This window comes from Marmota marmota, unplaced genomic scaffold (assembly GCF_001458135.2).
Source record: "Marmota marmota marmota unplaced genomic scaffold, marMar, whole genome shotgun sequence".
Classification (NCBI taxonomy): Eukaryota; Metazoa; Chordata; class Mammalia; order Rodentia; family Sciuridae; genus Marmota; species Marmota marmota.
In genome coordinates, this window is record NW_026000174.1 from 44,552,228 (window position 1) to 44,563,952 (window position 11,725).

General features: G+C 47.4%; 1 protein-coding gene across 1 annotated transcript in view; it reads right to left on the reverse strand.

Moving 5' to 3' along the window:
• Window positions 1-1,084: 1,084 nt before the first annotated feature.
• Window positions 1,085-11,725, reverse strand: part of Lmo2 (LIM domain only 2) — an 11,314-nt gene continuing 673 nt past the window's right edge. The window contains exons 2-4 of the mRNA XM_015477757.2: window positions 11,169-11,401; window positions 6,480-6,695; window positions 1,085-2,088 (exon numbers count right to left, since the gene is read on the reverse strand). Coding sequence (XP_015333243.1) covers window positions 1,869-2,088; window positions 6,480-6,695; window positions 11,169-11,209 — 477 coding nt within the window. The 5' untranslated portion in view covers window positions 11,210-11,401 and the 3' untranslated portion in view covers window positions 1,085-1,868. The remainder of the gene's footprint in view (window positions 2,089-6,479; window positions 6,696-11,168; window positions 11,402-11,725) is intronic.

The following is an 11,725-nucleotide window of genomic DNA, read 5'->3' on the forward strand; positions in this document are numbered from 1 at the left end:
AGAGCTTGTTAAAACACAAATTACTGAGGCCCATCCCCAAAGTTTCTGATTCAGTGTGTTAAGGTGAAGCCCATGAATCTGCGAATCTTTTTAGCAAGTTTCCCAGGTGATGCTGATACTGCTGGTTCAGGGACCGAAGTTTGAGAACCGCTGAGTTGGAGCAAATGTCCCCTCGCCGGCAGCACATCCCCACCACCTGTGCTGGGATGCGATCTAATTGGATTTGTTTTAAATAGGCCACCTTAAGCAGTCAAATTTCCCAACCACTTTTAGTGTGTTACAGGCCAAAAGAGACATTACTTCATTATTTCTCCTCTAGAAGAAAAAAGAAAAAAAAAAAGCCTTAGTGATAGAGCCTTTAAAGGACTCAGTTAATTAGCTGTAGCCCTAGCTGCATGTTTCTGACATCTTGATAATTAAACACATTTAGACTTCTTGTTGTTTGCCAATCTTTTCATGAAATAATTGAAAAGCACATTCTTGGTGGAGGCTTCTCCTTCACCGGGATGCTCTGGGGCCAGTGTGCTGAGAGGTGAAGACCAGCAGGTGGCGCTTGGAGTCAGTTCATGATGGCAGCCAGGATGGAATGAAGGCAAAGCAGCCAAGATGCCTGCTTTAAATCCTCCAAGTAAGGTCCCCTTAACCGCTTGTCATAAAATACCCTGAGACACACGTCTTGGAAAATCGAAGTGTCAAGCTCAGCATCTTTGCCACATTTCAAACTAGGTAATTACCTTCTCTCCCAAAGGGAATCTGTTTTATGTATTTGTGTGCTTTCTAGGTTACAAGTTCCCCAAAGGCAATGATCTTGCTGCCTTCCTCTCCCTCCATACAATGCTGAAGTGAAATGCACATTTTACAATAACAATTTAATTATTCTACATCCCTCTGAGCTGCGTGATGACCTGTTATATAATTGCCAGTAATATAGAAACCTATATAAACCTCATATACACCCTTGCAATAAATTGAGGTTTTTATTTGACCTAGAAGTAAAAGGCTTATTTACTCCTCCTTTACAACAGAAAGAGCAGACTGTTTTCCCGCCATCCCAGATTGTAAGTCATTATCAAACAACACTGCATTTTGGTCGGTCATTTTTATTGTCTGCAGAAGTGTTTTTTTTTTCTTTACTACACACAACAAATACTTTGATATAATCTAAGATAATAAAATAGTTGAACAACTTTGATTTTTTTTTTTTAGATTTACATTTGTATAGAAACAATCTGTGGAACGCCTCACCTTAAAATGAAGGTGTCTAAAAACAGTAATTCATCAGCATTGCTTTAAATAATTGGTTAAAAGTTGTGGTCTCTATTCCCAACTGAAATGTGTCTCCATGCAGTTTCCCTTGGGTCCAAAGCTTAAGGCCTTGAGAGGGTGGCCAAGGACAAAAAGATGGCCACTCTCCTCTCTGTCCTTTCCCTGTGTAGAGGAGAGTGATTGGAACAGGGTTGTTACAAAAGCCAGGGACAAATGAAATCAATTGCACATCTCTTGTTTGCAAACATCAAAGTCATAAAGAGTCTTTATACAGCAACTCTCATCTATAGACGGGAAATTCCATCATGATGGCACAGTGCCTGCTTGCCCCCAAATGTTCCATTCTTCCTCTAATCATGTCAGTTACTATGGATAGGCTGTGGCCATCAGTTCTCTCTAAGGGCTGCTCCTTTGTCTCACTGAAGTCTTGGCCCTTGGATTATTTCAATCAGATGCTACAGCTTGGTGCCCAGTTAAGGGTCCACCATCCCCCAAGAAATGCCTTGCCCTACCCTCAAATCCCCAAAGTGCCTAAGAGTGAAGACCCCCATGGAGACAGTGTCTTTAGTGAATACCTCCCAAAGATGCCTGGGGACTCTGGCCTATATCATCCCGTTGATCTTAGTCCACTCGTAGATGTCCTGTTCGCACACGATGTCGGAGTTGATGAGGAGATATCTGTCCCCAACACAGAAGTGCTTCTGACAGGCGGCGCATTTGAAACACTCCAGGTGGTACACTTTATCCTTCACCCGCATGGTCATCTCATAGGCACGGATCCGCTTGTCACAGGATGCGCAAAGACCATCTTGGCCAAAAAGCCTGTGACAAAAAGAAAGAAAAACTAAGATTCAGGGCAGAGGCAATACCAGGAGAAGGGGCTGAGCAATGCAATGGGTTCCATCACGAAGGTTAAACTCCCGGGAAGCCAGGAAGCTAGGGAAAGCTGGACCAGTCTTTTCCAGGATGCAAAGAGTAGGCTGAGTGACACTGTGGCATTTCCTTTGGTGTTACTCCTTCCTCTTCTGAGCCTGCTCCCTGCCTTCAGCAACCACTCGCCACACCTCTAGGCTGCCCAGACTACCACTGTGGAAGAGTCCCAGTTGAAGTGACTTGTGAGGGTCCCCTCCCAGGGGAACTTGCGCTATAGAAGGGGAGCTGGAATGAGAGCCTTGGGCTCCTTTGAGAGGCGACCAGGAGTCTTTCTGAAGCCCCCAACTCTACCATGTTGACCGCCACTATTTTACCCACAGGGAGGTGGGCCTTGAATTCCCCACAAGTTGCCAAGCCCACTGCCCGGCTGCCAGGAGCTGCAGGAGTCTCCCTGCAGACACATGGGAGAATTAATTGTGCCTCAGAGACCTAGAGAACTAACAGCATCTCTCTACAATGAACAGAAGGTCTTAATTCATGGTCCTCACCACCCCCTTGGCATGAATCTCTGGGGACACCTCTCTTCTAACATCTAAATCAGGACTCTCCCTAGCCTCAGCAGTTTAACCACTTATTTCAAGCAATATTCAGTATCAGGGTGGGAGATGCAACTTGGGAGAGGTCAGTATGATGCTTCTCAAAGTACTGGTCCCAGGAACCAGCAGTCAGCTTTGCCCAGAACTTAAATACACATTCTCAGCCCTGTACCCCAACCTGACAGAAATGCTGGGGAGAAGATTCAGCAGTCTGTGTATTAAGGAGCCCTTTCAGAGCACTCTGATGCAGGCTCAAGTTTGAGAATAAGCCTTCTGAAATAGAATAACACAATCCTGGGATCAGAAGACCCAGACTCCAGAACCAGCCCTGAGTGCCTAAGTGACTCTGGTCTGGCCTTCGATTTTTCTGAGCCTCAGTGAATTGGCAGCAGTCTCAGTATCTTCCTCACTCCTGGCTATCAGAAGCATCATAAGGGCACATCAGGGCACCAAGAATCCAGGGCTAAGCCAACACCAGCTATATTTGCACAGATCCCAAGTGTGATCCAGCCATGCCTGTCTGTTGCACATCAATTTTCACACATGGCTGGTTACATAGCTTGTTAGCAGGTAGTTTCCACCTAAGACCTTTAGGACCATTTTAGGTAGATGCTTGTTCTTATGGGAAGTTTTTATTAACTTAAGAAAATTGGATAATCCATTGGTTCATTCTTAGAATTTGCAGGGAGGTGAGGGCAATTGCCAATATTTGGGCAAAATGAGTGAATGGCCTCAGAAGAGGTGGTCGGTGGGTAGAGAACTCACTGTCAGCACCAGGGCCAGTTCAGTTCCCCCAGATTCCAGCTTTCCACTGGGTGATCTCCGAGTATTTTCAAAGCACCGCCTGGGAGCAAAACTCATTAGTGGGGGAGAACATTTTATCCCACCGTAGCAGATGGTGGAGCTGTAGGTAACCGTAGCATTGGAGGTCACCGAGTGGAACGAGTTCTGGTTTCCTGACTGTTCAGTAAGTAAAGCTGGGGCCTAAGCAAAACGTACAGCCGAGAGAACAGTGTGCTTGGATCTGAGTCCAACTGCCTGAGGTGCGGGAACCTTAAGGAAGGAGGGAGCTTATTAGAGGGCAGTCAGGGGGTAAATTACAGCACATCAGGCAGCTAATGAAGGGAAAAACAAAGAACAAATATTTGGGAAACAAGTTCAGGTCCCAGCATCACGTCTAGCCAGGTCACTTCAGCAAATGACATCCCCTGCTCACACTTCTCTGTCTTCGGCTATAAAGCAAAGGGCCCTGTAGCCCCTTCCAACTCAGGTACTTTGAGAGTCTAATAGTGGTAAAACTAAACCAGGATACTTAACTGCAGCATTAACCTCAGGAACAAAGAATTGGTGTCTCAGGCTGGGTATCCCAGGAGCAGACCCTGTGATGAGGATTTATGTGCAAATGATTCACTAAGGCTGCCCCAGGGGAGAGGTGGCAGAGGGGGAGGAAACCAAGCTGTTGCAGTCTCAGGAAGAGCCCTTGGAGGTAGCTCTGGCCCGATGCTCAGGGAACTCTGAAATGTAAGTCACAAGTCACATTTCCAAGTCTCCCTGGTCCTAGGCAAGGCTGTGGGGCTCTGGGACTCCTGCAGTGTGTGTCTCTGGCTAAGGCCCACAGGGGTCTAGTGGGGACCTGCACACTCCTGCTCTAATAGAAGCTGGTTAGATGCAGGTGCTGGCTGCTGAAAGTATACCTATGGGGGACAAAGGGGTGCTGCACACAAAGAATCGAATCCAGGGATCTGGGTTGGGCACCAACTAATGGCTGCAGTTATGTTCCCAGCAACACAACAGCAGCAGGGTTTAAGTTCTTTATGGGGGTCTCATGAGTGTTTGAGGCTAAATGTCTGAAAAGGACTGTATCAGGCGAGTCGGCCATTGGAAATTCCCACAGGGAGCTTATTCTAGGGTAAAGAGGGACTGAACCCCATTAGAGGACCCACTGAGTCATTCCTCCAACTTCCCTTGTTCAATTCAAGATACCGCCAGATATGCTAATGATGCTAGCAAACAAGTCCCCAGCTAAAGGACCATCCCTGCAGCAAAAATCATTTTTCTCCTCTGTCAAGAGGTGTCACATCTTAAGCTTTCTGCTGCCCATTTTAATAACAATAATATAAATATTAAAGGATGGAGGCGACGCCTGCACTAACGCAGAGTTAATTAACATGTTGCCTGGGAATGTAGCGGGGAGAAGAATTATTTCATGTCACCAAGACACAAGTTAATTAACATTGGGTTCTCCCAGACTATTTTTTTCCTCTCCTTTTTGAAAATGGAAAAGATTAACAAGCCCAGGCAGCACTGATTTTATTCTTGAATGTTATATAAAACCGTGGAGATAGGGAGAAACCCGGCTCTTTTGACCTTACTGTATCTGCACTTCATTTAATAAGATTCAAATGATTCGACAGGGATGTAGTCAGGGGCCCAGTGGGAATCATTTACCCAGTCTGCTTTCTGACTGATTTGGCAGACTGGGACTGAGCAAAACCAGGTCTGTATTTATTGAGTTCTATTTTCTTGTGACTTAAAAAAAAGAAAAGAAAAATGAACAAAATGATAATCGTGATCATTGGGGAAAAAACCCTATTTTTTCAGAACAGCTAAATTTACAAAAACTTTATCTGGGAATTTTTTTGGGGGAGGGAGCTAATTCTATCAGTTTTTGAGTAAATACCTGCAGCATTCCCCCTACCCTTCACATGTATAGTGTTTTTAGGGCAGATTAGGGATGAAGCTGCCCTAGTAGTAGCTTCCATGGGCTGGATGGGCCTAATGTTTTAGGGCTGCATGCTCTGCAGACCCTCTGCCACAGGAAGATGGCCAAGAACTGACAGCTACACAGTTGAGCAGATCTGACAGCAGAGGGCACAGAATTACCTCTGTGCCCTAATATGGCACAGCTAATATAGAAGTATGAGATACTAGAACATTCCAGGCAAAGGTATTCATTGAGAGCTGGAAAATTCCCATGACCGATAGTATGACCCAGGGCAGAAAAGATGTCCTCAGCTCCCGTCCCACTCTGTGTTGTAAACTTCCTAGTCTACTCTTCCATTCTTTCATCTTCTTGTCCATTAGATTGGAAACTACTTCATGACACCGTCAGGAGGGCAAATTATAGAGGCAGCTAATGTCTACTTGACATGCACACACTTAGCCAAGTCCTCCACGTGTATTATTCCATCCGCGCCTCCCCACTTCCTTGGAAGCAGGTACTGTTACTAGCTCCATTTTGCAGATGAGGAAACTGAAGATTCCAGAAGCTTGCCCAAGGTTATGGAGCTAGGAGATAAAGGTGCTGGAACTCAACCTCCCCTGACGCGGGGGGCCTTTGCCTTTATGTGCGTTGAATGTCGCCTTCCTACCACAAGAGTCGATGCTTGGAGCTCCATGGTGAGAATATGCTATTATTAAATTTCTCATCACGTAATATTGGAATCATACAAAAGATTTTTTATAACCTATATATGTTTTGAAGTATTAAAATGAGCTCCCAAGAACCCACCCCCAAACTTCTTTACAGCGCCCCCCCCCAGTTCCTATGGCACTCCCTTATGTCCCTCCCCAATCCCATCCCCTATCTGCCTTCAGGGAGAACCACTATTCTGACTTCTGAGTTTATTCTTCTCTTGCCTCCACTGCCCAACCTCCTGCAGGCAGGCACCTCAGAGCCCAAGTGGGAGCTGGGGCCATACCCCAGACTCAGATGTGCCAGGGCTTGGGAGGGTCGGGAGGTACCTGAGATAGTCCCTTCGGCAGAGCTTCCGGCCCAGCTTGTAGTAGAGGCGCCGGCCCACCTCACCCAGCCGGCAGCCACAGAGGTCACAGCTGAGGCAGTCCTCATGCCAGTACTGGTCGATGGCCTTCAGGAAGTAGCGGTCCCCGATGTTCTGCTGGCAGCCACCGCATGTCAGCAGGGATGGGGGGATCTGCAGCACCTCATCCACTGGTTCCCTGGAGAGGAGGCCAAGCATTAGGGACAAGTTTACCAAGAGGAAGAAGGGCCCTGGGGCTCAGGAATCTCTCTGGGCCAAATAGGGAAACTTACTCCATTGCCTCCTGGTAACAGAAGGAGAGGGGACAGGACAACACACTCCAAGGTCAGATTGCCCAGAGACCCTGGCAGCATTGAGTTAAGACAGAAGAGAGCTAGACCTCACGTCCTAGATCCTGGAAGTAACCTCAAGGCACCCAGAGGCATCCAAGGTGCCTGCAGGTGGCGCTGGACCCCTACCCACCACCCAGCACCATTGTGGACACCTCTGGCCTCCCTTTTGCTCCTCCCACCTTCTCCTCCTAGTGTCCTATGTCTTCCCAGTCCTCCCTCTTTTTGTTCCTCCTGTACCCAGGACCCTAGGCACTGCCTAAGCACAGAGAAAGCACCTGACACCAAAGGAGTTGCTTTCTGTGGGGACATCCGACTACCGAGAGTGCTAAAATCTGCAAATCCCCCACTGAAGCCCCACATCAGTGCACCTTAAGCCCCCCCACACCCCCACAACTCACAAAAACAGAGAGGATGCAGAAAGAAGAAAGCAACTCAAATTTTATGTTAGGTTGCTTTCTCTTTCCAAGAGAAAAACTTCATCAGGATAAAATAGGAATTCTCATTTTCTTTTAACAGAAATTCTACATCCCATCCTTTCTGAATGAATCCTTGGGGGAAAATCGCAGATATTAAGGCCACAGTCAAACTGATGTAGGACATCAGTTACACTTTCCTTACATGAAAATTTCTACAACGGCAAAACTGATTTGAATAAAGATGACTTAGGAAAGAAAGTGGGAAGGGGATGAAAACAGTGATCTTAAAGAAAAGAGTGGAAGGCAATTAAACAGCCAAAGGAATCTCAATCCAGGCAATTCCTTCACAATGAGGTTTTTTTTACAAAGCCATGCGTATGGGCTCCTGTTCACTTTACTTCACTAGAACCTGAACACTTTTGATTTAAATTACTGCCAAAAGAGAAAAGGAGTGGAAGGAATGATTCTAGCACCTGCTGGGAGATAGGAAAAACTTGTTGGTTGGTAATAATTAACATGTGCTGTCTGGAATCTTGTTCAAATACAAATCTATTTTTTTTAAGTCTATTATGTTTTTTAAAATGGACCTTCTTCCAATTGTGAAATTCCCAAAGGGACTTTCCTCTTGGGAACCTTGGAACTATAAATCTGTGTCTCCTATTTCTAGCTGGCACTCTTACCAGGTGACCTTGTGTCGTAATTGGCCTGAACCCACAAAGCTCAGCACCTATTATACTTAGGGACAATAAGACTCAGGGCATCAGTGTTTATAGCACTTTTACAACTTCAGGTGACTCTGTCCAGGAATGGATGAAGTACTCCTTAAAAATAGTTAATTAAGGATGCTGGAATTAAATCCATGCTTTGCAGACAGAGTATAAGATTGTCTTCTTTTAATAAAAGGAAAAGTGAAGCTGAAGCCAGTTTCTTTTTTTTAAGTATTTTATTTTTTTAGTTACAGTTGGACACAATACCTTTATTTTATTTATAATTATATGGTGCTGAGGATCGAACCCAGGGCCTCAAACATGCTAGGCGAGTGCTCTACTGCTGAGCCCCAGCCCCCTGAAGCCAGTTTCTTTCGGGGGGCGGGGGGGGGGTGGAATCAAGACCTTAAATATTTTTAAAGAATTCACTGAGGTCTTTGTTTTTATATATTTACATAAGAACTTTGATTCTGACTTCTAAAAAATAGCAAATACCCTTGGCCATTTCTCCTGCATCAATTTAGAACTGCTTCTCTTCTTTCCACAGCCCAGTCTTACTTTGGGCTTTTAAAGCACTCATGGAGCCACAACCATGCTGGATGCCCCTGATGCTGCTGCTCACCATCTGTGAAGGAGGAGAATTCGCACTCAACTGATGCAAAACTGCCTTTAAAAATGAACTCCTTGGACTGGGGTTGTGGCTCAGTGGTAGAGCACTTGCCTCGCATGTGTGAGGCACTGGGTTTGATTCTCAGCATATAAATAAATGAATAAAATAAGGGTTCATCAACATCTAAAAAATATTTTTAAAAAATGAACTGCTCTTGTTACTCACAGGGTGGCAGAAGGGCCACCAACTGCATGACAGAGGAAATCTCCGTGTTCATGAACACTGGCTGGCTTTCTGTCGATAAACTTCATTTGCATATGCCTCGGGAAGTTTTTATCTGTATTTGGAGGTATGAATATCATGACTCAAGTTGGCTTCCAACAAGCATGCAAGAAGCATCTAGCAAGGCATCAAGACCCAGTAAAAATGTAAAGCAAAAAGAGCAACAACAACGGTGATGGGCTCAGACAGAGGACAGACTAAGATACTGGCTCCAGCTATCTTTTTATAATTAATGATAAAGTCAGGGCTGGGGTTGTGGCTCAGGGGTAGAGCGCTTGCCTAGCATGCGTGAGGCACTGAGTTCGAGTTCAATTCCCAGCACCACATAAAAATAAATGCATTCTGTCCATCTACAACTAAAAAAATTTTTTAAAAAATTAATGATAAAGTCACATTATTTTGGGGGGAATGATTCAAGCCAATGACTGAGGGAGATTCACCCTCAAATTAGTATTTGACATCCTCCCAGAGCCTATCCTGGATTTCTGATAAAAATTCTCAATAATCTCCAAGAGAAAGGAGGAAAGATGGGCTGCAGTGACTTCTCACCTGGGCACACAGCAGAGGAAGGATGGGATACATGTACCCCCACAGCAAGTATCTGCTGTATTATGAAGTTAGGATGTTTCCATTTTCTAATCTCAGGGCGAAAAGCACAAACTTTGGAAAGAGCAAACTTCCTTTAGGTAACCAAACCCTCCAGATGTATCTTCTAATAAAAGGATTAGTGACTAAGTCCTGCTGCCTGGAAAAGACACTAGGCACAAATTCCTAGGATCTGCTCCCTTACTGTATGACTATGGTTTTGCCCAGTCTCTGAAAACTCAGGGCTCGGCTGTAATTCTAGATATATATATATACACACACACACATACATACATACATACATACACACACACACATACTTTAAATCCACTGTTTGCATATACTTAAAAAGAAAAAAAAGGAATGTTATTTTTCTCCTGAGAATTGGATTAAGGAAGCTGGGTCTTTGTTAAAAGAAACCTAGCTCCTCATAGAGCTGGTGTCTTAACCTTCAAGACTCAAGAGTAATGTTTATAATCTCATTGGATCCTGGTACTTCCTGTGTTTTATGAGAACATGCTGAGTTTTTATGCTGGCAACTGAGGGTAAAAACCCAGGTAAATAAACACCATAGAAGGCTGAAATTGGGGAGGGGCGTACGTGACTTCAAGCAGGAAAGCACGATTCTTTTAAAGCAGGAAAAGAAAAAACAAAACAAATGCCTCTTAAAAGCACAAATGGACAAGTCATTAACCAGCTCCTTTGGTCTTGTGTAACAAATCCCTTCAAAGGATTAGATGGGGACTTCAAAGGAATAAAAATTCAAAACCAGACAGCTAATGACTCTTAAAAGGGCATTTGTGTTGAGGAAAAATGATACGTTAAACACCCTTTGCTCCCCACGTTAACACTAGGGAATGGGTTGGGATATAGGTTGGGAATAGGGAATGTTCAACACAAACCAGAGCAGGGGTTTGAAAAATTGCAGCACATGGTCATTAGAGCTCTGGTTTCTCCACCCCGCAATCCTTTGAAAGTGTGACATAAAAGAGAAAAAGAAAAAAACTTGTGAGACTCCACTCTCCAGAAAAAATACACCTATACTACACAAAATGGTGCGCTAATTTTTAAGGTTCACAGACCCCCATCGGTGGATTCCGGGTGGGGAGCCAGTGCAAATACCCAAATTAATTCCAGATTAGTTGTTCTAGAAGTCTCTGGAGCCCAGAGCAAGCTCCCAGGTGAACAGGTGGACCTCTGGTGCGCTGGTTACCCACGCTGCTGACAGCCGCTCCACCTGCGGACCCGGAAAGGGGCCATCGGGGACTCCGGAGGCCTTCACTTGAAATATCCCCCTTTCCAGGACCAAATGGACAAAGAGAAAGGGAGCCAAGAAAGGGCAAGAAGGGAGAAGGAAGCAGAATAAAGCCCTGAACACTCTCCGGGCTCCACCTGCGCTCCTCCGAGCTCCCCGGTGCCCGCGCCAGTGCAAACTTTCTGGCCCGCGGTGGCTTTGGGGAACGTCCCAGGTAGCCCATTGGGGGCCCGCAGAGGGACTGGGCCGGATCAGGTTCCTGTCCCCTTCCGCCCGGTGGGTCTCCGGGTGCCCTCAGAGAGTCACTCGCGAGGAAGGGGGAGCCCCGCGCAAGGCAGAGGGGTCCACGGACACGGTGCAGGCGCGCACCTGGAGCCCCTCGCGGGCCGCCGGCGCCACCCGGTCGCTCCGGGGCGCGTGGCCGCGGACACCGTGGGTGGCAGGGGCAGGGGCGCCACACTTACTCAGTCGGGTCCAGGCTCTTCCTCTCGATGGCCGAGGACATTGGGGAGGGAGGCGGCGTGCCGGGCGGCGGGGGCGCTCCCTTTGTGGCGCGGGGCTGACCGGCTGCTGGGGGCTCGGGACCCCCCTCGGGGTGCTCGGGCGCCGCCGCCGCCGCCGCTCCTGCGCCTCCTCTTGCTCCGGCGCTCCGGCGGCGAGCTCGCCCCTCCGCGCTCAAGGACAGTCACCGCGCTCCCTTCAAACGCCAAAGAGAGAGAGCGAATCACCGGGCTGCGGGCGCGCGGCGGCCGAAACGGGGGCCGGGAGCGCAGCCTGGCCCCGGGCGGCTGCAGCAGCTGCTGCTACTCAGGACTTAAGCCTTCCATCCCGGTCCAGCCGCCGCGCCGCCGCCGCCCGGTCCCGCTCGCGCGCTGTCGCCAGCTCCGCGTCGCCGCGGGGATGGTGCGCGCCCGCCGGCTGCCGGGAGCCCCTCGCACCTTCGGCCAGTGTCGCGGCGCGCCGCTCGCTGCCAGGGCAGACGAGGGGCGGCGGCCTGGGGGCCGGGGAGGGGGAGCCGTAG